The following is a 26,316-nucleotide window of genomic DNA, read 5'->3' as shown; positions in this document are numbered from 1 at the left end:
TACCAAACCAGTGATTGCTGAAGGCTGAAGAATACCAAGCCTATTCCTGTCTGCCAGGACCTCTCTACAGTTAACCAGCACCCTTTTTTTTGACCTGAAGATAGTGCTCTGGGACTACAGGGAGGGACTAAAGTGCTGATATAACAGAACGATGAAGCCCCTAGACATGTATGATTTGACAGGCCTAGCCTAACATGGCTTCCAGTAAAGGTGGTCACACCACTCTGGACATTTGGAGAAAAGGGCAGGTAATTCCTTCAGATTTCAGAAGGCTGGCTAAGGGAGCAATGTGGCCTAGGGTAGTGGCAGAGTGTTGCAGGCAGGGGAGGATCCAGAGGGTGTGTGGTTGTATGGTTGCATCCCCCTCCCCCACACACCATTCTGGACAACACTGTGGGAGCAGCACCCAGGGACTTTAAGAATCCCCTCCACATTCCCCTCCATGCTCACTGACACTTTACCTCCCCTTTCATTCCCTGCTGCTGTTGTCCCTACTGTTTACAGCTGATATGGGGGAAAGGCAGAAGCAGCTCTGAAGCTCCTGACTCCAGCCAGGGCTGTGCAGGAGCTGGCTGAGCTGGGGTGGGAGCAGCTGCCAGGTTTCCCTTTCCTGCCTTGTGCCCTCACCCCCACCACCCATTCTTTCCAGCCCAGAAAGAGACTCGGACAAGTGGCAGCAGTAGGTAAGGAACGAGAGGAGGGGATGTGCTGTGGAGCATAAGAGGGGAAGGAAGGCAGTGTAGAGAATTGAGGGGAAGGAGGGACATTCTTATCTGCTTCAGGGATGTCAAAAAAAATCCTAGGCTTCTGCTCCTGTGGTGCAATCTGAAGGAGGAGATGTGGGGGGTGGTGAAGCTGAGAGGGAAGATGCAGCCACCCCTGCAACACTGACCACTGCTCCCAGACCCACCTTTAAAAAATCCTGGATCTGCCTGTGGTTGCAGGCAATAATCTTTGGCTTGCAAACTACCTTAGTGTTCTGGCAGTCTGAGCCCTCCAGGCAGTCTGCCTACAGTTTGCATGGTGTTCTGCAGCATGGTTTGATGGGGAACGTAGCCCTAGGGACACGGGGCTCTTCCCTCTCCCTTTGTACCCACACCACCCACTTGCTGGATCATCCCAGTAAGTCTCCTGGCGTGGGGGTAGTTGGTGGTCTGTGCTGATCTGTTTTTGTGTCTGATCCTCAGACCAGGGGAATAGCAACATGCCCCCCAACAAATCCCCTGGAGGAGATGGTAGCTAGTAGGGATAGGCCCGTCCTGATTCTGATGCTCCCTTGCTCCATCCTCTCTGCAGGGCATTGATCCCATTAACCAGACCAAGGTGGTGGAGATTCTGAAGGAGGGAGATGGTGCTGAGAGGAGGAGGAGCCGTGACAACCTTGGGGGAAATGTCAAGTATGAGAATGCCGCAGACGGTAGCGAGGAAGTGAGTATGGGCGTGGAGTGGAGTGGGGTAAGTACAAGTCCACCATCAAGAACAGCCTAGGCTAGCTGTGAGAGGCAGGGGGCAGTACAGGCTCAGGAAGGCCCCTGCTGGAGTGATGCCCCCTGCAGTCTCAGGGAGCTGATGGCCTGTCTTGGCACCCCTGTCTGCCTCCATTCATTCCCTGTACACTCCCTTTCCCTTTCTTGCCATCAGTCAGCCAGCTCAGAGAGAAGAGTGCTTGGTGCTTGTTCCTGCTGTATGTTTCTGTGGACCACCTGATGAATGGCTTCTGCTTTTTGATGGGCTTTTGAGCCTTGCTTTGGAAATGTACAGTATAAACCAGTCCTAGCTTGTCCTTAACCCTAGTGTTGGCATTCCTATTAACAACTCAAGCTGCTGCTTCCCTTCTCTGTGGTGTAGGGCTGAGAGCACTGACTATCTCACTCACTACTGTCTCCATATGTGTGTGACTTCTGGGAGGGCTTTGTGGGCAGCTGCTGCATCTGCTGTGTGCAGCACCCTGAGAAGGCATGGTGCTGAAGGCATGTGTGTGTAGTGGTAAGAGGACTACAGCTGCAGAAGACTACATCTCTGTTGCCTCTAGGACGGCTGAGATTTTTGGACTCCATGTTCCCTCTCTGGCTTCCTTATGCCCTTCCAGTGTTGTATAGCAAAGGGAGGAGGTCAGAAGTTGAGTCTCTTTGAGGCATAGGCAGGACAGTAGATGGGTGGTTGGGAGAGAGGGATGATTCAGGAAGGTTAAGCTGAAGGCTGGGCAGTCTCTGGCAGATGTTTGTTCTGAGCATGAGCAGTTTCCTTTTTTTGTGGTGAACTGTAGGTGCCAAAGATCGGGTATCTGGAACCAGCTCAGGTGTGTATCCAGTGTAAGGGACACGGCACGTGATGGGATGCGGGAGGAGAGAATGAATCACATGGGGCTGGTGCTGAGGTGGGGGCTGTGCAAGCCCTGTTTTTAAAGAGTAAGAGCAGCTGTAATGGTGGCTGCTTCACCAAGAGGCCCTGGTTGTGGCTGTACTGTAGCTAGTACTGGGATATGACTTGAGGCAGAGGAATGGAGTGTGTTCCAGGTTGGGTTGGGGTGGGCTTCGCCTTGCCTAGGCAATCCTTGGCTGCCATGGCCTTGGCTATATTAATATACTCCCCTGACCCTCCCCCCCCCCTTCCTCCTGCATTGGCTCACTAACCTGTTCTTGCTCAGCTATGCCATGCACTATCCCTGCATGAGCTTCTCCTTCATTCCCCACTCATTACACTCTACTGCCATGACAGCCAATCAGCATTTGAGTCTCTTGCTGTCTTGATTGTGGATTGTACCCAAGAGGCAGTTGTGAAGTAACCTACAAAGGAAAAGATTGAGTCTCTTCCAGGGGAGCAGGGCTGGGAATGAAGGGAGTGGGTTGGTGGGGAGATCTCCTCCTTTCAGGAGGGCTAAACTAGGAGCGAGGGGAGTTCTGACTTGCCTTTTCTCAGCTTCAGGGACCCCTACTATTTGTTTTCTGGAAAGACAAGGAGATGGGATATCCTTTCAGAAGAGCAGGGTTGGCCAGGAGCCTTCCAGTCTCCTTTTCAAGAGAGGAAATTGGGGTCTCATTTCTCCATGGCATGGGTGCAACTCACTACTTATCCAAGGGAAGTGTTGTTAAGGCACTAGCTCTGGCAGCTATCTGCTGCTCTATAGAAGAGGACAGACTTTGCATTCTCTGCATTTTAGAGAGGCAAGAAGTCTGTACCACCTATCAACAGGAACCCATTCTCCAGTGTGGAGGAAGGGTGAGGGACTTCCCAGGGTGGGTCCCCAGCTTCCCCAAGGTTCATATCTCAGCTTGTTTCCTCTGGTTACTCCTTGCTGCACACTTTGTACCACCATGCTCTTTGATTTATTTGTTTGTCCTGGTGGTGGCCTGGGGGCTCTTATCCTTGAGGGCCTACACCCTGAGCCTAGGAGTTCTTCCCCTCTCTGATCACACCAGTCTTGGGTGAGGGATGCAGACCCTAACCCTCCTTTCTACCCCCTATGCCTCCCCCTTGCCCCACCTCCACCATGCTGCTGGGCCCACATGAGGGAAATCGGAGCCCTTGGCACATCCGTATTGGCCTAGGGAAGAGCTCTTTTTTTCCCTCTGATATGGAGGGCTCAGAAGCCTTATTCTTGACCTCATGCCAGCTACCGTCCTCCCCCCAGCACCATCCAGATTGTACCAGGCCTTAGTGCTGAGTCTGACTTATTTGTTTTCTGTTCAAGCCAGGGGCCAAAGCCTTTATCTCCTCCAGTAAACCAGTCAGTGAGCCCAGAAAACCACTGAGTACCAGATGTGATGGAGTGTCCTCTCAGGGGTGGCCCTGAAACTCCTGGAATTCCTTCAGTCCCATTTTGTGGGCAATCCACCCCTTCAGTCACCTGCCACACCTTGCTGTCTTTTTTACTTTTATGTGAGGGAGTCTGTCCCAGGGCTTCCTAAATTGCTCTCTCAAATGACCAGCAGGTGCCATGGTCACTGCCTTATGGACTAATTGCATTGCTGTGCTCCACTCCTACACCATGCCCCATGCCTTGCAGGTAGCATCCTCATTGATGTTCTCTTCCACTTAGCCCCTCCTGTGGGGTTCCTGGACCCTCGCTGGTCACACATTCTCAGCCTCGCAGTCTGGGCTCCTGCCCCCTCCCTGGGTCCCTAGGAACCTCCTCCTCCCTCTAATTCCTCCCCAAACATCCAGACTGCTTGAGGTGTTACCTTCCATGTTGACTGTCTGGCGCAGCAGCCATCTTGCTGAAGTTGTGTTCTCTCAGCAGGCTCCAAGCTGTTATAACTGGCTTATCTTGGGGCCTGGGCTTATCCTCCCTAAGCCCAGCTCTCCTCCTGGGTCAGATGACTGCAATCAGCCCAGGCCATACCTGCAGGCTGCTTCACCCCAGCCTGCCTATTCTTCAAGTGGCAGAAGCACTAAGCCTCCTGCCACACCAGAGACCCCAGTCCATCTACTGCTGTCCTGCCATTCTCCAGAGAGGCTCCTGATTGGCTGCAGGCTTCCCTTGTAATGAGTTTGGGCAGGAAGGTCAATGGGAAAATCCAAGGCTGCTACAAAGAGACTTTAGTCTTTCTGACTCGTGCAAGGGCCTGAAAGGGTATATACCTTATGTAAAGGGGATAGATCTGGAGGCTTAGCCTATATTTGCTTTGGTGCCCCCAGTCATCTGGAGAACCAAGGAACCAGGAGCCAGAGAGCCAAAGCAGAAGTTCTAGAAGGGGGTTGCAGCTTCAGTTTACGGGCATTCATTCCAGTGGCTGACCAAGCCCCTGGATGATGGGGCCACTGATACAGAATATGCACCTTCTCCATGTGAGGCAGGAGATCCAATGGTGCCCCATCTGGAGCCACCCCAGGGGACTATAGCAACACCTGGGGTGCAGGCTTGACTTCTCTGAACCTGGGAACAACTCTCCAGGCTCTCCCTGTGAGGTGAGCGAGCCCTCAACAGGCTGCTGCTGCAAACAGACAAAACCCAGAGCCTGTGTAGTTAAGAACTTTTTTGCAGATCCCTCCCTGTTCAGGGGGATAGTAAGTACTGGGATACGAGGTACCTGACATGGCACTTCCCAGCACGACCAGCCTGCCAGTCCCAGCCCTCCGCAGACAACCCTGTTTAACTAGACCTTGTCCAGTATGCTTGAGCTCAGTGTTTTGGAGGTGCTGCAAGTCTTCCTCCTCACCCAAGAGTGGCATGTCCCCAGTGGCAGAGCAGAGGTGTTCTTGTTCTGCCCAATCTGGGAAATTGCACATGTCTGCTTCCTGGGATTACCTCCATCCTCACTATGGCCTTATAAATTGTGTCTTTCTCCTCTCTGTGCACTAGGCTTAAATGCCTCCCGAGACTCCCTCTTTCCCCTCCACTACAATCACCTGGATGTATGTGTTGTACCTTCCGACTTTTCCTCCACACCATCCCTTCTTCCACCGCTCCTGCTTTCCTCGGCAAGGACTCCACGCCAGTCCCCAACCTTCCCAGCACGTGAGGGGCACCACAGCACCTGCAGAGGAGTGCCTGACTGCATGGGGCTCAGCTACAGTTCTCTCCACCGGCAAGAAAGCAGGAAGAATCCACGTGGAATTGCCTGCTCCCCTGGCCAGGGTTGGGCTATTCCAGGGACTGGGAGGATCCCACTTACCCCCACCTCTTGGGTCCTGTCTTTGTTTGAGGCCTGGATGAAAGGGTCCTGCTGATGGAAAGCATCCCCACTCTGTGTGTACAACACACATACCCATGGACTTGCATCTTCCCAACCCTTCTCAGACAGCTTTCTTCTCCCTCCCTAGAAGTCAGGGAAGAAGGAGGTGCAGGCAGTGTCTCAGTCCATATGGGTCTCTGCTGTGCTGTGTGTAGTTCCATTTCCATGCCTACCCCCCAGCTGTGTTTTGGAACTAGAACGACCCTTAGTGTGCCTGTGCCATTGGCTAGCCCTTCCCCCAGCACCAGATTTGGCCAGAAGCACATGTGAGCTAAGTGGGTTGTGGCAGTAGCTTTGGCCTACCCACTCCCGTACACCTGGGCTCCGGTGGCCCCACTGCTATGTAGGATGGGACTATGGGGCTCCTTGACCAGATACAAGGATTGAAGCAGGTGGCAAGGCAGAGGGCTGTCTGTGGGGAGGAATCACTGTGCAAGCAGTGAGGATTGAACCCCCTCTTGCAGTATGCCTCCAGAAGTTGGGGCAGCAGCTAAATGGCACAAGCTGGGACAGGGAGATGTCTTTAGGAACAGGAACTGATATGTGATTAGGAGTGCTTCTATCTGCAGCTCATTCAGCCCTGGCCCTTTTGCTGAGGCTATAGGCTGGAAGAGTCCAGCTTGTGCCCTCATGATTCCTGGAATTCTAAGTTTTTGGATATGCCCAAAGGCTAAGCATATCCAAGAAAACAGTTCTGAATTGCCAGATTTCCCCAACAGCTCCTTGCAGGAATGAGGAGGAGCAAGAAGCAGTGTAGTCTTCCACTCCGGGAGTAGCAGTCAAGGAGTGGGGCTAGAGGGCACAAAGAGCTGCAGTCATGCAGCCTTCTTGGCAGAGGGAGGCAAGAGATGGGCAACAGCTAGAGCTCTCAAGAAATGGCAGCAGGCAAGGAATGGGGATACTTGCCCTGCAGGTGACTGCAGTGGCAAGTGCTTTTGTTCCAGTTGGTGTCACTGATTTGGGGAGCGGTGAATTGCGGGTAGGAGCAGTTTGGAGAGAGTTTGCACCTAAGGTAGGTAGGTCCTAGAGGAACGGGGCTGGGGTGTGATACTGTCACGGTGGGTGACATCAAGCTGGGGTTTCTTGGCCACGGAAACATTTTCTGGGCAGAAGGGAGAGCCTGTTTCTGAGGGGTGGGGTGGGACTGACTTGCTTCTTTTGCCCTTCCTAGCTTGTGTCCTGTGACCACGCTTGGCTGCAGTGGCTGTTTGCTAGGAACTGCCTGTCCCAAGTCAGTTTCTTAACACTTAAGAGGAGGCTGGGGGGGGGTGGGGAGGGAGGGAGTGACTGTCATTTGCCTCTCTCTCTCTCCTCTCTCTCTCACTCAGATGTGGCATTGACCCAGTTGGATGCTCCCTGCTGTAGAGAAAGGGCTAGGTGCTGAGGCTGGGTTTGTCTGAGAACTGGGCTGATACCAGTAACTCCTTTCATGCAGCAGTTAGAGCAGCATGATGGGTTGGTTCTGCTAGTGGGATGGGGCTGGTGATCAGAAGAGATCTAGTGCTGCAGGCCACCGTCATGAGGCAGACAGTGGGCCCAGGCAGTTTCCAGAAGTCCTAGGTCTAGCTGGAAAAGGGGGAGACAGATGCAAAGTGCTGTTGACTCCTTACCACTTTGTACCATGTTATTTAGGATTTTCCTTAAAGCCCCAGCTCCTGGAGTCAGGTAACCAGGTGTAGTTTCTAATTGTTGTGAAAGAGAATTAAAATCTGGCAGTTACCCTGGGTGCGGTTACTTGATCAAACTCAGTAGACAATGAAAAAGAAACCCATTCCTTCTGTATATTTTAATCTGCATGTTTTTGATTGCCTTGGGCTTGTGGGGACAGATGTGTCTGTATCTGTGACTCTGGCTCCTTCTGGGCCCTATGCCCCACTCCTTGTGCAGTGACCCAGGGCCCCTGCACTGTGACTTTTGGGAACTTTGACCTTTAACTTTAAGCATGTGCAATGCTGGGCATGATGTTAGGCTCTGTTTGTGAGCCCTTATGGGGAGAAGCATGGAGGATGAGTATTTGTCCTAGGGTTCAGAGGCCTAGTTAGGGGGTGCCTAGTAAGAGAGCAGTCCATTTTGCCATTGGGCTTGAAAGAAGAGGGTGATGATTAATGTATTTTCCAAGAATTCATAACCTGTCAGTGGCCCCTCTGAGCACTGATGTCAAGTTGAATGAGGAAGGTACAGTGGGGTATTATTCTCTTTTTAGCTTGTGGTACAGGGACCTGGAGCCTGAGTAATCCCACAAGCCTAGAAGCTGCTGCTGCTGCTTCTGTGCTGTATCTATACAGGGCATTTTCATGGAAGGAAAGTGGTAGCCATCAGGCTAGTGCCCACTCCTTAACATGCTGCTGTCCCAAGTGAGAACTGTGCCAGGACACTATGAAGAAACCTCTGGAGGGGCTCTTTGGCCGTTGCTCCCAGTGCCTCTTTAGAGAGCTTTAAGCAAGCCCCTGCCCTTGCCCCTGCTTCTCTCTCTCCTGTTGGTGCCTGGGGCCTGTGTGTGACTCTGCCCTCTGCCTGGTGCTGTGTTATTCAGAGACTGCCTTACAGCAGTGGGAGTGGGGATCATCTCTGCCATGGCACTTCTGCATTTGGGCCTGGGGCTTCTCATTGATGTTGTGAACTAATTTACCTCTGATTAAAGGCAGACAGACCTGAACCGCTGCCCTGTGCTTCTTTCTGTGCTACATGGGCTAGGGCTTACTGCCCCTGCCTCCCAGCCATGAGACTCAGAAGCCATTTGAGCTGATGTTGTGTGCAGCAAGCCTTTCATCTTCTTTGGGCCTGCATATGCTGCAGCTGTCACCATCCCCCTTGCCCAGCCCACTCTGCCTCAGCTTTCCTGATACAAATTGTGAGTGTGAGAATTGTGCACGTTTGTGACTCTGAATGCAGGGATTGTGTGCACATATGGTGGCTGAGAAGTGAGCAAGCCTGTGGAGGAGCCTGCATGTGGGAAAGATTCCTATTACTCATGCAGCATGCATCCAGTTGAGGGGGAGGGGATGAGAAGTTGATGTAACGTGGATTTAAAGGTGAGTGAGCCCTGTTGAACAGCTAATGCCACTGAGTCGCAGAACAATTGGAGGTCAAACCTGCCAGGATGGATACCCAGCTTTAGGTGCCTTTATGGAGGGTCTGGCTTCCATAGGTGCTGAGAGCTTATCTTCAGGCCACTGGAAATGCAGTCTTGAGACATTTACAGACTTGGCCCCTTGTTGTCTCAGGTTGGACATGTCACATTAGAGGCCCCTTGCTGCTGTAAATGAGCTGCCCATGGTCATACAACTCCCAGGTCTCTTGATTCCCAGCCTTTGTCCATCTGTTGCTCCGTGCTGCTTATGATTCAGTTCCAGGGTCACTGCTGTCTTCTGCTGTGGGAAGGTCTTCTGTCATGCAGCCAACATGCTTAAGAGACAGTCCAGCAGCTCTGAGGCTGAGGTCCCCTAACCCCAGAACCGCACAGGAGGCTAGCTGGACTGGCTGTGCTCAGGCCTGCAGGACTAGAGCTTGGCCAAGCAATAGTGCATGAACTACTGAAAGTAATACCTGGGGAGAATGCATTTGTGGCTGTTTCTGTAAGAGGGGTACTAGTGCATGGTCCCCTCCTTACTGACTACAGGAGCATTGCCTTCACCTAGCAATTGCCAGCATAGGTCACAGCTGGGGCCCATCTAGCCTCAAGTCCTGTTTCTAGGAATAAGCTGTCCTAGAAGCAGTAGTAGCTCTGGATTAACCTGCAGAGGAGTAATTTCTTCTTAACAATTTACCACAGACTGCTTCTTGCCTTGAAGCAGAAGGGTTTGTATTCCTGCCACATCCCTACTGGGTGCAGAGAACAGCCGTAAAAATGATGCAAGGGCCAGAGAATGATATCCTGAGAAATTGGAAAGCTAAGCAAATTGTGGTGTATCAGGAAGCAGATTGAGAAATGACTTGATTGCAAAGTACAAATAACTTCATGATGGGAGGGGTGGGGTGGAAATGTGAGGCACTAAAGGGCACTTTCTCATTATCATCAGTGTTTGACTAAACAAGGCAGGAAGTTGAACCAGCTTCTCACTTTTGTATAATACAGCATTTGTTACACATTTTTTATAGTGAAAGCTTTCTGGTATGGTGCAAGGAGCTCCCTCCAAATGTCATCCTCTCCACATACCTCTGCTTGGGGCCTTCTGAGGTTCCTTGGGCTTCTTGGATCTTGATATTGTACCATCTGCAGTCTTCTCATTTCACATGCTATAATTTCTGTTCGTACTAATTACACTGTTATATCATTAGGATCTGCAGGGGTTTTTTAGATATAGCACTGATTTCCCCAGGTCCAAGCTCAACGTGCCCTTCCTGGGCAGTTTATAATCAACTGTAGTGCAGGGGCACTGCCATTTTCTCTTTGCAAGGCATTCCTGTTCCCCTAGATTTGCTTTTTTTTTAATTGTAGACAGGGTGCCTCTGGCTTAAGCTGATGCCCATCTGCAGACATCTGTCTCACCTGATTCTTTCTACAGCTCCTGTTTTAAAGAGCCCCAACCCACCTCTACAGACCCCAGGACTTGTCAGTTTTCTGTGTTAGCAGCAGTTTACTTAGCACCTCTTCTGAAGAAGTTTTTCCCTCCCCACAGAAGCCTTTCAAAGCCTGCTGGGATTAAAACCTCCATCTTCACAATTTTCTCATCTATTCACTGAGACTCTTTGTCCCCTCTGTGCAAAGAAAAAAGCCTTTTCTTCTAACAGTTGAAATATAGCTTTCAGGACCTTTTTCTGTTTTGCTTTGCCTATTGTTGGCACTGATACATACCAAGAGCAGTCTTCCCACCACTCCTAGAAGTTTGTGTAGTTGCCTTGTGGGATCCTGCACCTACCAGGGAAATTTCCTAATTGTTCATATGGTCAACAGGTTTGCTGCTCTCAGCATTCTTCAGGAGTGAATCCTAAGGAAGTGATTCAGTGTTTGGAAAACCTGCCTCATGGCAAGAGACTAAAACAGCTCAGGCTGCTGAGTTTACCCAAGAAGTTTGAGAGGTGATGGGAACACAGTCTACAAGCTCCTATATGGAGAAAGGGATTTCCAGTAGCAGTGGACCTCTCAAAAAAAGCTGCAGCAGGTCCAACAGCTGAAAGCTGAAGCTAGACAAATAGCTAGAAGTAAGGTGTAGACTTTTAACATGGAAGATAATTATAACCATTAGAATAACTGGGATGTGGATGGATTCCTGTTCCTGTCACTTCAAGTTAGTAGTGGCTTGCTAACACTACTTCTGTGGGAGGAGAGGGCATGACTGAGTTGCACAAGATGACTGCAGTGACCCCAGTGCATGGGGTAGGGACTGGTAGAAAAGTGGGGAACAAGTTGCTAACTTAGCTGTTAGGAAAGCACTTACATATACATTTAGATGAAGTGTGCCTTTTAAATTCTTGCCAGCATAACCTAGTTCCCTGTTAGCTGTGGAGCAGGTAGAAGACCAGCAGCAGGGACATAGCTGAGGAGGCTGTGGTGGCATGCTGCTTGCATTGGGGCCAGTGCAACATATGTTGCTGTTTCCTAAAGCCAAAATTACTTAGCTGGAGGAGTAAGGAAACTGAAAACAACTGCTGAGGTGACAGACCGGAATGGTACAGAGCAGCCCTGAGTTCCCCAGCCCCCGCAATGAAAGGCCTAAGTTCCCCGGCCCATGGATACAGGGGTCATAGGCTCAACTGAAGGAGACACCCTTGTAGATCAGATCCACCTTCCAACTTAATGGACAGAGGCTGATCAAGGCCTGTGCTAAGAAAGTAACTCCAGAGAATAGTCTGAGTTGGAAAGGCAGACAGGGTGTTGTCTTGGAGCACTTGATTACTAGAAATCAAGAGAATGGGGTCTAGACAGACCATGGTTGCATCTGGACAAGTGCAGCTGTGCTGTATATGGCACTGCAGCCACGTCTGCAGCACCACATACTGCACATTCAGCTGTCCTCTGCATTGCAATGGAGCAACGCAGTGGTTTTGTTTGTTTTGTTTTGGGTTTTTTGACCCCTGGATATCCACTCAAAACTGGAGCTTGGCTAGCTGCAGCCATGCTGCGGCTGCCAGCCAGACTCCAAGTGGTAGGATTGCCGCTGCTGCAGTCCCAGGAGGCCCCCAGGATCTAAGGTAAGGCTGCTAGGCTGGGGTAACCTGCCGTATGTCAAAGGGCATGTGGAACAGGTGTTTCCTAGGGCCAACTAGCAGGTGTGGCACAAGGTGTGCTACTACTAGTTGTCTTGGGGAACCAAATGTCTGCATTCCTGGACTCGGCCCGTAAGAACTGCCTATGTAGGGAGGTGGGAGAGAAGTCCTGCAATCTACAGTTTCTTCGTTGGGAAGAAAGAAGTCTTGGGCCAAGAACCCTTATGGAAGGTTGCGCTGAGATGCTTTGGCTCCATTCAGGGGTGGATCCAGAATTTTTCCTAAAGGTGGGGTGTGGGAGCAGCAACCTGCACTGCAGGGGTGGCTGGACCCCATTCCCAGTCTCCTATACCCTACTAGTGTAGGCAGACTGCCCAGCTGGAGCCTCTGGGGACTCTTAAGTCCCTAAAGCAGATGAGAACCCCTTCCCCTTCCTGCTCAGAGATGCTGTCCCTTTCTCTCCTCCTTCCTCTTGCTCCTACTCCCCTGCTTGCCCGTGCTGCTTTCTTTACTTTTTGAGGGTGGGGGATCTCCAGAGCCAGCCAGACTGAGTGGAAGGGGACAGTGGCAACAGGATGGCTGGAAAGTAGTTTCCTCCCCCACCTTTGTTTGGGTCCCCAGCTGAGCCCAGCCCCTGCACATCTACACAAAGCAAGGTGGGGGAGGGGATATGCCTTTGAGCAGAAAGGGCATGGAGGGAGGATTTTCACCTGCTTTAGGGACTGTAAAAAGTCCCTGGAGGTTCCTGCAGTGCTTTGCAGCCCAAAAAGGGCATGCAAAGGACTGCTGGATGACAGAGAGGCTGGGATCAGAAGTATGTTTTTTTTGTGTTACCAAAACACTGGAGCAAGGAGTTAAGAATGAAAATTGACCTCTCTTTCTAACCTCTGCCATCTGTGAGAGATGAACATTCAACCTAGGGAGGCTAGAATGCCTGGCTTTGAAGAAGTAATTTGATATTGTAGTAGTAAATGTTAGTGACCAAGTCACTGTACTCCAGTAAAAACTACCTGTCCAAGCAAGACAGTGGTAAAGTTGGTGGAGTGGTGTTATCTCTAAAGGAAACTATAGAATGTCAGGGGAGTGTTTTTTGAATATAGTCATCATAGTCACTGCGCAAGTGAATTCCAGGTTAGAAGGATATAGGCCTCCAAGCAAGGTTTAGTGACCAGCCTGCAATGGAGTAGCTAAGGGTAAGCAAGTGGCAGACTCCCTGGATGCTAATTTAGAAGGGGTACTAGCATGAGCCTGGCTGTGGCAGGTAAGACTGCCCCACCCCCTGCTTGGTACACAGTATTTCCCTCCTTACCCCTTCCTTGTCCTCTCTTTTCTTGTTACTATGCCTCTGCCCACCTGTTCAGGCAGAGGATGTGGGACACACAAGCCCCACATTCAAGGAGAAAACAAGGAGGCAACTTTGAGTCTTTGCACAGAAATAAGAGGAGACTTCAACAATCCCAATATAAGACGGTCACATGGCACAATAGGGACAGATCTAGAGAAGCTTTTATTTCAGGGTTGCTTCTTTGAACAGCTTTATTTCAGAGCATTTGAAAGAGTCCCAAATAGCACCTAGCAATTGGCTTTAGGAAGAAGTGTAGATGAACTGTTAGAACATAGTGACACCTACAGCACTAGATCACAGTGCTCCAATCCCCTGCAAGAGGAAGGTGACACAAAGTGAATTAGACCAGGGAGCTGTACATCAGAATCAGTTACATGGATTTAAATGGGAATTAAGAATAAAATGGTCCAATCCCTTAATAACCAGGAATATAACAGGGACCTAGTCAGCATGACTTCTGCAAAGGGCAGTTGTGCCTCAGTAAGCTATTAGTTCTCTCAGTACTTCAAGCAGAGAATAAAGAGAATAGTTTCATAGTTGTTAGGAGCTGGAAGGGAGCTTGCAAATCATTGGGTCCAGCCTCCCTGCACTTGGGCAGGAAAGACTGCTGGGATCAGATGACCCTAGAAAAATGGGTGTCAAGACACTTTTTGAAGATTGCCAGGGTGGATGACTATACCACCTCTGAGCGAAGCCTGTTCCAAACCCTTGAAAACTGAGCTTGCTTTACCAAGAGCCTAGGACAGGGGTGGGCAATTATTTTGGGTGGAGGGCCACTTACTGAGTTTTAGCAGGCCACTGAGAGCTGCATGATGGGCAGCCAGGGGCAGATTAATATTAAATTTCTAAATTTTTTTAGGGGCCCTGTGGGCCAGATGGAATGGCCTGGCAGACCATATCCGGCCTGTGGGCTGTATTTTGCCCACCCCTGGCCTAGGAGATGGTCTATTACTAGATGCTGCTAACCCCCCCCCCCAAACAAAACAAAACAAAAAACCCAAACAAACAAAAACTAAATGGGCTGAAAGGCAAAGTTCCACCATTGAATATCAACTGACCAAGACAGAAAACTTGGAGCAGAAGCAGTTGGCTTCCAGTAGAAGGCTGCTATGAGGCTTCCCAAGAGTCCTTTGCAAGGGGCATGTGCCTACCTGCTGTGACGCATGCAGTGCACGATACCCCATGGAGGGAAAGCACACTGCAGAAATAGAAATGGTTTGGATATGAGTCAAAACTGTTGGCAAATAGAGATTGTCAAGAGAAATCGTTAGTATAAAGACTAGACACGTTACTAGGAGCTGGACCCCATCAATGAATGGCACAGAAGGGAAAAAGGGATGATCAGCTTGCCAGTTCTTAAGAACGTTCTGAAATCCACAGGCAGCAAATGCCACCTGACTAAAGGAGAAATGTGAATGCAAATGGACAATTGCACATTCCTAGGAATGAAGATGTTTAGTTACAATAAAGCAGAAAGAGGTAGTTAAGCAGAATAAGCTACTAAGGTGCCACACTGCCCTGTCTTCTATTAGACAGGAGTGATCTGAACAGAAACCTTTGTCCTCAACAGAACAGCCAAGCCACTAACTGCTGGGGGTTGGGTAGAAACTTTCCTCCCATCCTTTCTGGGATTTTCTTGCTATTGCCCCTGGTACAGCTGGTCATGGCTAGGGATCCTGCTCTAGTCAAGCCTGACAGTGTGTTTTCTTTCACACAGGAATAAAATGTTGTGAAATCTATTGGTCCACAAACTCTTCCTGATGAGAACTGTTTTTATACTGCACATCTGTTCAATGTACAGTGCAATGGGGCCACAGTTTGAGCTGGGGCCTCTGCTACTGTAAAGAGTAGAGGAATAAAAAGGGATGTGATAAAGGCACATGCAGGCAGGAATGAACAACAAGAGACAGGAGAGTGAGAGTGTCCATTCACCCTCTCTTTACTCCAGAACAAAAGGGCTGTCAGTAATGTTAAACAGTGGCAACTTCACACCTAATTCAAGGACAGATCTTTTCTCACAGCCCAGGATTAGCATTTGATTAGCATGTGGGACTTGCTGCTCAGATGCCAGTGACAGCTCAGGAGGGTTCCAAACAGGAGTGGATGCCTCTGACTATTAAGGATGTCACCAGAAAAAGGACTTTTGAAAAGCAGGAATTTTGGAAGGGTCTAAACCCCTAAAGGTTAAGGGAATGAAGTATCTCCTAGGCCTGTTGTGCAGGGTAGTGTTAGATGAACAATGGAGCTGGCTGATGTGAGACTGAGCACCATTTGTCTTTACCCATATGAACCTCTACCTTAGCACTGGGTCAGGTGGCCTTGCTGGTCTTGACAGTGCTTAGATATAGAACAGTTTGGTCGCATAAGCCAGGGCTGTCCAACTGTTGGTCTGCAGGCATACAGGCCTAGAAGTGATTAATAAACGCTCTACAGGCCCAGGTAGGCACATCTCCCACTGCTACACAGCAAGGAAGGGATTGGGGGTCTGTGCACTGCTAGCACAGCCTACAGGGTAGAGCAGGGGCATGCTACTGGTATCTCTGATGCAGCCTGTGCAGTGAGGAGGGGCAGGGGGGGCTGTATGCCATTGGTTCAGTCCTGATGTAGGGCAAAGCCAGTTGGAGTAGGATTAGGGAGAAACTACCCTCTGTGTAGATTACTCCAGAGCTGCCATTGCATGAGTGCTTGGCCCCTCTTAGAATCATAGAAAATTAGGGTTGAAAGGGGCCTCAGGTGGTCATCTAGTCCAGTGTTTCTCAACCCATGGGGGGTGGGGGAGAGAGGCCCAAAAGTGGGTCGCAAGAATATACAAAAGGGCCATGAACAAACTTTAAAAATGGATCAACAAACTTTTATAAATGGATTCTCCTTCAAAGGTGAAAAATGTGGGAAACTGTTTTTTCCCTTGCAGACTCTCAGAGTTCCAGCCTTGCTTCCTCCCCCCCCAATGCCCCACACACGCCCTATCCTGCCCCACAAACTCACCCCCTGTCCCACACACTGCAGGGTTGGGGGCAGCAGGTTGGGAGGGAAGGGCACTGGGGCCACAGCATCCCAGCCAAGGCTTTTTCTAACTGGGTCTTAAAGCCTCCAAGGATGGAGATTCTACCACCTCTCTGGGTAATCTGTTCCAGTGCTTCTCCACCCTCCTAGCGAGAGAGTTTTTCCTTATATCTAACCTAAACTTCTGTTGCTGCAGCTTAAGACCATTGCTCCTTGTTCTGTCACCTGCCACCACTGAGAACAGTCTAGCTCCATCTTCTTTTGAAGGTAGTTGAAGGCTGTTTTTAAATCCCCTCTCAGTTTTCTCTTCTCCAGACTAAATAAGCCCAGTTTCCTCAGCCTCTTTTTATAAGTCATGTGCCCCAAGCCCCTCACCATTTTTGTTGCCCTCTGCTGGACTCTCTCCAATCTGTCCACTTCCTTTCTGTAGTGGGGAGCCCAGAACTGGACACAGTTCTCCAGATGTGGCTTCACCAGTGCCTATTTGAGGGGGATAATCATTTCCCTCTATCTGCTGGCAATACTCCTACTAATGCAGCCCAGTATATGCTGTTAGCCTTCTTTGCAACAAGTGCACACTGTTGGCTCATATTCAGTTGATTGGCCACTGTAACCCCTAGGACCTTTTTTGTAGAGCCAGTCAGTTCCCAGCTGTATCTATGCAAGGGATTTTTTTTGTCTTAAGTGCAGGACCTTGCACTTGTCATTATTGAACGTCATGACATTTCTTTTGGTCCAATCCTCCAATATGTCAAGGTTTCTCTGAATCCTAGCCCTACCTCCACCATATGTACTACTTGCCCTATCTTGACATTGTTTGTAAACTTGCTGAGGGTGCACTCCATCCCATCTTCTAGATCACTGATGAAGACATGGAACAAAACTGTCCCCAGGACCAACCCCTGGGGCACTCCACTTGATACTGTCTGCCAACTAGACATCAAGCCATTAGTTACTACCCTCTGAGCCCCATGATCCAGCCAGTTTTCTGTTCGCCTTACAGTCCATTCATTCAACCCATACTTCCTTAGCTTGCTTGCAAGAATGTTGTGGGAGACGGTAACAAAAGCCTTGCTTAAGTCAAGGTGCATTATGTCCACTACTCTCCCCACGTCTACAGAACCAGTCATCTCCTCATAGGAGGCAATCATATTGGTCAGCCATGACTTGCCTTTGATGAATTTATGTTGTCTGTTCCTCATCACATGCTTAGAAGTGGATTCCTTGAAGACCTGCTCCACAATTTTTCCAGAGACTAGCTGAGGCTGAGAGTTCTGTAGTTCTCTAGATATTCCTTTGTCTCTTTCTTAAAGATGGGTACTATATTCACCTTTTTCAGTCATTTAGGACCTCTCCCATGAGTTTTCAAAGATAATGGCTGGCAACTCTGCAGTCACATCAGTCGACTACCTCAGCACCATCAGGTGCATCGTGTCCAAGGTGGACTTGTACACCTCCAGCTTTCCTAAATAGTCCCTAACCTGTTCTTTCACTACTGTTATCTGCTCACCTCCTCTCCAAATTATGCTGCCAGGTGCAGTAGCCTGGGAGCTGACCATGCCTGTGAAGACTGCTTTTCTAAAGCAGCTGGTTTTGGCCTGTCTTGGAGAAGGGTTTGGGCTGACTAGAAGTCCCTGTTCCAGTCTAGGACTTCCTGTGTTTGTTCACATGCTGACTTGTTAGGTGATCTTGGCCAAGTCACTGTCTCTTTCTTTCCCTCAGTTTTCAACCTCTGGGGAGGGAGACGGGACCTGTTTGCTGATGCTACCTGGAAGATGCTAGTAAAGAACAGGCTGATACATTCTGTATGATTCATTTGTCTGAAGGAAGGTGTCCCTTCCCCCACAAGGATGTTCATCTGAGAAATGCTGCTGGCAGATCAGGTCTGGGACTGAGAGGACCACTCACTTGTGCACCCTGATGAGGAAGAAGGAATAGGGTGAAGTATAGATCTAGAGCATCATATGGAGTACTAAGCTGAGAGAGAGCAGGGGACATTGCTGTACTCAGCCAGAGGGCTGGAGAGAGGAAGAGAGCCCAGAGAAGAAACCCACAACACCGGTGTGATTGGCCCTTATGGAACAGTTCCTGCTCAGCTCCTACTAGATGACCCTAGAAGGCAGGGAGTCCTGTGGGGTATTGGGAGAATGGCCTCTGAGGATCCCCAGACATCACTGGTGTAGGGCCTGTGGCCATCTCTCCTAGAGAAGCCAAGGAACTTCAGAACTACCGCGCATTATTCCAAAAGGGAAAACCCTTTTCTAAGCCTCAGTTCATGAATATAGAGCTCTTCCCACTCCCTGCTTCTTTAATACTAGGTGACATCACTCCCTCACTCTAGAGAAGGCACTAGTACCAGCCATCACTGAGACACTGTGCTGCTTTAGGGAGCTCAAGTGGAAACAGAGACTTCCAAGAACACTCTGATTCCTATCATTGGAACTTGCAGCCCCATCATGTCAATCTCAGTCAGTCAGATAGATGATCCTCGAAGAGTCTAAGCTAAGAAGTACAGGAGCGGGGTGAGGAAGAAGCTCTTTCTTAGGAGAAATGATAGGGGTTCCCAAATCACCTGGAACTGCTCTTAGAACAGCAGCTCCCATATCTGTGGCCTTCCCATCCCAGCTGAAACAGGCCTAAGGCAGACTGCTACCAACCTAGTGATCTGAGAGTAGCAAGTCAACTGATTTTGGCTGTTGTGATCCTCATCTCATCCCAGAGCTGATCAGTCCCAAAGCTTCCTCAGATGAAGGCCTCTGACTCCATCTTCTGCTACTGTTTTACTCTTCAAGGCTATCTCCTTAAGGTGTAGTGCTGTAGTTGATCTATCCCAAGAACCGATGTCAGTGAGTGCTATTCCCCTGCTAGCTGCAGAGGGATGGGCTAGTGCTGAAGGTGTGGGGGAGTCTCTGATGGGCACTTTGTACATAGGGCTCCCATAATTGGCATCAAGTCAGCCTCCTCTTAGGAACTGCCCCTGCCTGCTGAAGGACTGCTTAAAGCAGGGGTGTCATAGCAGCCTCTGGCACACACAAGATTAGGGAAGGATCAAACAGCACAGTGGCTGATAGGGCAGGGAGCACAGGGAGGGAAACAGAAAGCAGATCTGCAGATCAGGCAGAGAGAAAAAGAGATGAGAAAAAAAACAGAGCAGCAGATCAGACTGGGAAGTTAGCCCCTCATCCTTCCTGAGTGGCACTTGGGAAGGTTGAGGGGCTAACTTGTGGATTGCCAAAAAAGTTGGCCTCCCTTGGCTTAAAGGATCATGAGATGTATGCCTAGTATAAGTGCTGGGCTGGGGATTGGCTCCTGCTCTGGGCTGGAGACTTCCCCTGCCCAGGTGCTGGATGAGCCTGGCCCTGCTGTGCCCTGTTTCTGGAGCACTGATTTCTTAGGGGCTGGTTCCATTAAGTGTAACTGGCTGCTAGAACCTTGGTGAACCTGGGGTTTGGGTATGGAGTCATTCTGCAGCCTGCCCTATGAGCCTCAGTGACCCCACCATCTCCTGTGGATTATGTCTCTATCTCCAGGATGGGAGTGGCGTGCTTCAACGCAGCAGCTCACTGGGGAAGATTCGGGACGTGATAAGGAGGAGCAGTGAAATGCTGGTCAAGAAGCTTCAGGGAAATGGCCCCCTGGAGCCAAGGAACACTAAGTACGAGTCTACCTTGGGGCATAGGAGCTCTCATCCCACTGCACCTGTTGCTGCCAGGAGGGAGGGACAGGAGAAAATTCAAACTTTGTGTGCTGGAGGGTTGTTCATTCCTGGGGCTTTGGCTGCTTGGAGCAGGGCTTTTCAGTGGCCACACAAAACTCTTCCTTAGTCTACAGAGTCCCCTCAGCTCTAACTCTGACCCCTCAGCCTCAGGGGACTCACAGTAACAAGGAAGCTATAGAGTGAGCCTGGGAAACTGGGCAGCAAGAAACTCTCCGCTATATATTCATATGGAGCTAGTGTAGGGAGAGGCGACCCTACTGACTACTGGAGGCATCCAAGGGTTGGAGGGATGGACCCATGTTTGGAAGGATTCCCTAGCCCCATCCCTGTTGGTGAGGCAGGGGCTGCAAGGAGGTGGCCAGTATTTAGACTCCTGTCTTCCTGTCCCCTGTGCTGGCTGAGGCAGAGGGTTTGGGATGGATTTTAGGTAGGGTAGTGTGAGATACCACCCTGTTTCTGGAAGCAGAGCAGGTGCTGAAATTCAAGAAGTCACTCATCTCTCTCTTTTCTTTTACTAGCATGAAACGAGCAGCATCATTAAATTATCTCCATAAATCCAGTGATGATTCTTTTGAGGTGAGAGCATAACGCAGGACACTACATATTCCTATTAGCCTTTCCTGCTTGCCATGTTACAGGGAGCCTGGCCCTGGCAGAGACATCTCCACTCAGTAAACCCCTGGAGCACCTGACTGCCCAGAGGGGTAGTAGGAAAGAGTACCTGGGGCAGTAGCTCTCCCTTATTGATACCTCTCCCATGTGATCACTGGCCAGCTTCCCTCCTGCCAGTGCTGTGGGAATCTCTGGCCTGGTGGGAGTTTCTACAGACGAGGATGGGACTGGGCCAGAGGAACCTGGGGAAACATGGTGTTGGGCTGTCTCTCGTAGAGTTTAATAAACCTGTGCTGGGTAATGCCAGGACAACTAGGGCTAATGAACTGTGCAGGGCTGGGGAGGTACAGGTTAAATCCCTGGGCAAGGTAGTGGCATTTAGAATTCTCCTGAGACCAGGGACAGGGAAATATACATACATGGGCTGGAATAGCCTGAACTGCTCCTAGACACTGAACAAATAGACTCTGCAGTCCTCCTACATGTGCAAATGCTGCTGGATGGGTTTACTTCAGTGTAATATACCCACCCTGGGCAGGCATCTACACATGTGCGCATTGAGAACAGGCTTGTTCCCACCCTACTTTGCCCCCCTGCATCAGCCATGGGGAGCTCTCGGTTCCCCCTGGGTACTAGTTCAGGGGCTGGCAGGGAGCATGGGGCCAGGATATAATTGTCTCCTGCAGGGAGTTGGGAGATTGCTCCCTGCCCCTGCTGCCGGGGTGGGCTCTGGTGGTGGAGCCCAGGCAGGGACAATGTCCTCCTGCCCTGGCAGCAGGGAGCTTCTGCCTGCGAATTAGGGCAATGGGCTAGGAACTGCCCCTCCCATGCTGCTCTTTCCAAGCCCTTGCCTCCAGGGCACAGAGCTGAGAGAAAGCTGCAGGGATTGGACCTGCCTCAGACTGGGACAGTTCCCTGCCAGCCCCAGGTTGTGTGGGGAAATCTTCACATGCAGCCCAGAGCTGCCTGCGAACTGCCTGAAACAGAACAGTGGCCAGCCAGCTCCAGGCTACACATGCAGACTTCCTTGCACAGTCTGGGGTCCTAGTTAGGGTAGGTCCTAGCCAGCTCCAGGCTGGGTAGGGAACTCTTCCCATGTAAAGAACTCCTGGCCCCTGCTCCGCAATCACGGAGTGAGGTCTAGGTATTCCCTGTTGCTGGGTTGGGGACATTGTTCCCACCTGGGCTCCGGTGGCCAAGCCTACCCCAGCAGCAGGCAGCTCCCAGGGTAGGGAGCAATCTCTTGCCCCCTGCTGCCCAGCTGGTCAGGAGCGAGTCTGCTCTCTTTCGGCTGTCTACACATGCCTTACTGTGTAGTAATTACTCAGCAGTTAATTTGCTACTTGCATTTGCAGGTAGCAAATCAACTGCCTGGTAGAGCAAATTACTGTGCACTAAGGGTCTGCTCGTGTAGACAGTGACACATACTACACAGTAACTTGCTCTTCTGTGCAGTCAAGTGTCTCATGTAGACACACCCACTGTGTGGTGAAATTTCCTGCCTGTGGGCAGCAGCTTTGCTTCAGGTCCACAACTGATTGTGAGGCCAGGGGTATTAGCAGTACAACAGCGCTAGTTCCTCCTGGGGCCATGGCCTCTAACCTCACCACTGTGCTTAGTGTAGTCTCTGTAGGAGTCAAGTTCTAGGCCTGTTGAGGGAGCAGCAGTGAGGGGTTCTAAATTGGGTGGCCAGCTTGTTACATAGGTGCCACAAGTGGTATGGGCAGCCTCTTTGTGTGACATGCAGCAGATTGGGGAGGGGACAGGCAGCACAGTGGCAGGTGGGGTGTGGAGCAGAAAGCAGAGCAGCAGATCAGGCGAGGCACGGGCAGAAAGCTGAGCAGCAGATTGGGCAAGGGAAAGGGATTGGAGGGGTACTTGGGGAGGGTGGGGCTAATTTGTGGCACACTTACCAAAAAGGTTGTCCCTCACTGCTCTAAATAGAGTGCCGGCAGCACATGCCAGCATCTGGCCAGTCCAGCTTCCGGACCCATGTCTGGTTTAGAGTCCTTGGCTGTAGAATCTGCTGCAGAATTGTATGTCAGATCCTGGGCTTTCCTTAAAAATGTGTAACTTTTCCACATCTTTGGAAGAAACCTCTGTATTGAGGCCAGGGTCTGCATGCACCCCAGAATGGTAACTCAGTGAAACCTGAACTGCCCCATCCCCTTTGTTAAGTTGCTGACTGGAAAGCTTGACAGTGGTTCAGATGCCAAGGTTAACTTTTCAATGACTGGTCAGAAAAAAACCAGAATGGTTCCTGTCCAAAGAACACCGAGGCTCTGGCAATGAGGGATTCTTTCTGGACAATTTTTAGATCACAATAGGGAGGAAGGACATAGTTCCTTAGGCTCAGGTTACAGCAGTATAGATCTCAATATTTGGGGTGAGGGGCTGGGGATTCAGTTAAAGCCATTTGCAGGCTTGGGTTCTGGAGAAGTGGATCACAAACACTATGGTTTCTTTTTTTCAGGGTACTCAAGGTCTTCGGGCAGAGAGCAGAGGCCTCAGCGCAAGCAGCCTAGACCTGTCTTCTCACAGCTCCTTGCTCACCTCCAAATGACCCACCCTTGCGTGTTTCCTGCACCCCCTTCCAGCTCCATCTTGGATGCTCCAATAACTGATGGTACTGGCCTGGTGTCCAGGACCACTCACTCCAGCTGCTTCTGTCTCAGATACACAATCATGGTCTTCACCTAAACGCCAGAGCTCCAGCCTTACCCGCATTCATACTGCTACCTTATAGAGGAGGGAGTGCTCTGACATGGTGTGGGGAGTGCCAGCCCAAATGGGAAACCAGACTGGGGAGAGGGCCTCCTTCTGCCTGGTGACTATCTGGGGCTGAGACTTGTTAGAGACCAGTAGCTTTGGTAGCAGCATTCCCCACATAGTTTGCAAACTGCATGCTAGTGATTGCCCAGGAATGAGCTCCAGCAGCTCTCACTTGGCACCTGATAGGCAGAGCTTCCCCCACCCTGAGTTGGTGCCAGCTATTCCCATGTCTTCTAGAGCTTGCTGAGAAGAGCTCCCTTCTCACTATGTGCCCCACCTAAAGCACCCTCAGGCTCTCTTCCTACCCCATGATGCCTATGCATGCTCCAGTGAAGGGCTCCTCCCATTCAGGATTCCACTCCCAAATTCTGTGTCACTGGAGTTGGGGGGGGGCTGAGCCTGGTACTGGTTGCTTCCTTGGCACTGCACTCTTGTAACCTAGGGGAGGCTTCAAGGGCAGGTCTCCTATATCCCACCCAGAGTTGTACCACCTGGAGCTCTGCAAGCCCATTCCCATTCTGATTGCATGGCTTGTGTTTGCCTTAGCATGAAAAACAATGTAGCAAAGGGAGCACTGGATGACTGCACAGAGCGGGCAGGGGCTGTGCATTCCCATGATTTACCTCTGATTACTGTACTTTATTTTATTAAATAAAACAAATCATAGAAATGTGCAGTGGCAAGAGGCCCTATGGAGGGTAGAGTGTTCAGACCACACTGGGAAACCTGGCCCATGGCCTGACACAGAAGGTTTCAGCTCTCTGCCAGAGCTCTTTGGCTTTTCAGCATTTGTTAATGCAGCTCTGCCTGTTCATGGAAACGTCCAAGCCCTCATTGGGGCCTTGCTGACCAGAACTGCTTTTTAGCAGGAGTCCTACAGGCTGGGGAGGCCGCGCAGGGAGCAGCCAGCTCTCAGCAGCCCTGGCTTTGTGGCCTCAGGGTACAGAGACATTGGGTTTATCCTGGGTTTGAGGCAGCCGGCTTGATTGGGATTTGGGCAAGTCCCAGCCCTGCCAGAGGATAAGCCTGTCCCCAAGCTGCGTATCTGTGTAGCACCTGAGTGAGCACCTTGCCTGTGAGCAGGGGCTGCTGCCAGTTAAGACCGGCATGCAAACGGCTCTCCACTGAGCAGGGCCAGTCCCGCCCGCAGCAAGACAAGTGCAGGGCCACGTGGGTGGGCGGCTGGGCTGAAGCGGTGTGTCAGTGCTTCCCGTGCTCCGGGCAGGGCCTGGCCCCAAGGGCGGGCATGGGGGAACTGGCAGTCTCTGTGCATGCACCTCTTCCCTGCACCAGGCCCACACAGACCTCTGTGCTGTCACAGGCAGGGTGGCGCCCGGAAGTGCCGCCCAGTGACAAGCTGCGTGTTCGGAAAAGTTCCAGGGCTGGGCAGGCGGAACGGAAGTAGCAGGTACAGCACAACAGGGGACGTAGCACCGGAGCCGTGGGCAGGGGCCTCCTCATGTGGGGCTGTCGGGTGCGAGGCACAGCGGGTCAAGGCGCTCCCACCCTGCCCTGCCATTGGGCCATGACCCTGCGGTGCCAGAAGTGGGACTCGGCTGTGCGGGCGGTGGCACGTGGGCAGGCCAGGTTAAAAGGAGCCTCTTCCCACCTGCAGCCCTCTGTCCGGGCAGCCCCCTGACCTTTGGCCACAGCCTCTCTCTGACCCAGCAATCCCTTGCCTAGTTGGCCCTGAACATGGAGCCAGGGTAGATCCAGAGGAGTGCTACCCCTCTTTTCAGTTGCAGCTAGCCCCCAGGGACTCTTTAAAGCTTCAGTGGTGATAATGGGCAATTTGTTCCAAAAGCCCCAAGGTGCCCAAGGGGGTGTAGGAGAACTGGGAAGCAACGTTGGAGGGACAAGCCTTCCCTTCCTCAGTGGAGTATGAAAAAGGTGAACCTATCAATGTCTGCTGCACACAGTGCTGGGGGTGTGAGACCCTTAGGTTTCTGGAAATCTGAAAATGGGCAGAGGGATGTTTTATTTAGCTGTCAATCCTCCTGGGATAAGTTGAGCCAGGAAGTTGCTGTCTCTGTTCCTCAACCTGAAATAATACTTGCTTACTCTCTGTTCCCCAGCATCTTAGGCAACTTTTCTTCAAAGATCAAAATGAAGAACATATTAGAATAGTACTTGAGCTTCAACTCTAGCTCTTCCTCAACCTATCCCTCTCCCCTCCCAACCCTTCCATGCTTGGCATTGATTTTACTGCCAAATACCAAGGACCTGCAAGCTCAGAGCTATCTAGCGCACGCACTGCTCCTTTCACATTGCAACAGAAACCACCACTACTGCCCCTTGTCCCTAGATTTGCCCTGAAATTCTCTGCCATTTTATTTCCTGTAGCTGGAGTTGTGCTGACATGGCTTGTATTACCATGGAGGAGCTTGAAAACATGGACAATGAGTCCCTTGAAGAGGATGAGCCAATGGATAGGAAAGAGGAGAACAGGCTGTTTACTCATTGGGAGGCAGTGGCCAACAGCCACCAAGTGACCCTTCCTCCAGGTGACAGCAATGCAGAGTTCCTTCCATCCCTGCACTATTAGGCATCCAGCCTCAGTCAGTGCCTGAAAGAGAAGCCCAAGCTGAGATGCAGTGCTTTCCAGGTGGCTTTTCTCTGTCACTGTCTCCTTTTCAAGAGGAGCCATGTGTTAGGGTAGAGAGTGTTCCTTACAGTGCTGTGAACTCAGTGGCCCAGGCAGTATGAAACTAATATCACTCCTGAAGACCATTCCAATGGCATTTCTTGATTTGACAGATTAACCCTGGAGTCAGTGTTTCTGGGTTCTTTAACTGTCTCTCTTACAGACTTACTATGTGATTTGTGGAAACCACCTTCCCCTCTTTACCTATCTTCCTCTCTATAAATTTGGGAGAATACTGTTGCTTGCTTTCATTTGTAAACGCATGTTGAGTTGCCATATTGGGGAAGCACCATTTGTCTCAGAATGTTTCAGTAAAACTCAGGTTGGAGAGACAGGCTGGGCAGAGAAGGTCTGATGTTAACAAGAGCTGAGCAATTGCATGCCAGATGACTTTAGTCAG

At 50.7% G+C, this 26,316-nt stretch overlaps 1 protein-coding gene across 7 annotated transcripts in view; it reads left to right on the top strand.

Annotated features, from left to right (window-relative positions):
* The window catches only part of KLC4 (kinesin light chain 4), a 51,260-nt gene extending 27,300 nt beyond the window's left edge, over nt 1-23,960 (top strand). For 3 of the 7 annotated variants that reach the window (XM_090053980.1, XM_090053994.1, XM_090053987.1), the window contains 4 exons: nt 1,297-1,455; nt 19,701-19,825; nt 20,407-20,464; nt 22,974-23,960. In XM_090053980.1, coding sequence (XP_089910106.1) covers nt 1,297-1,455; nt 19,701-19,825; nt 20,407-20,464; nt 22,974-23,063 — 432 coding nt within the window. In that variant the 3' untranslated portion in view covers nt 23,064-23,960. Of the gene's footprint in view, nt 1-1,296; nt 1,456-5,302; nt 8,332-19,700; nt 19,826-20,406; nt 20,465-22,973 lie in introns of those variants that run through there. The other 4 variants (XM_090054001.1, XM_090054006.1, XM_090054018.1 and 1 more) reach the window with 4 other exon arrangements.
* Nucleotides 23,961-26,316: the final 2,356 nt, after the last annotated feature.

The sequence above is a fragment of the Crocodylus siamensis genome, chromosome 1 (genome assembly GCF_052110815.1).
Source record: "Crocodylus siamensis isolate JL-2025a chromosome 1, ASM5211081v1, whole genome shotgun sequence".
Taxonomy (NCBI): Eukaryota; Metazoa; Chordata; order Crocodylia; family Crocodylidae; genus Crocodylus; species Crocodylus siamensis.
Note: the sequence above shows the minus strand (reverse complement) of the source record. Positions and strands in the feature narration are given on the sequence as shown.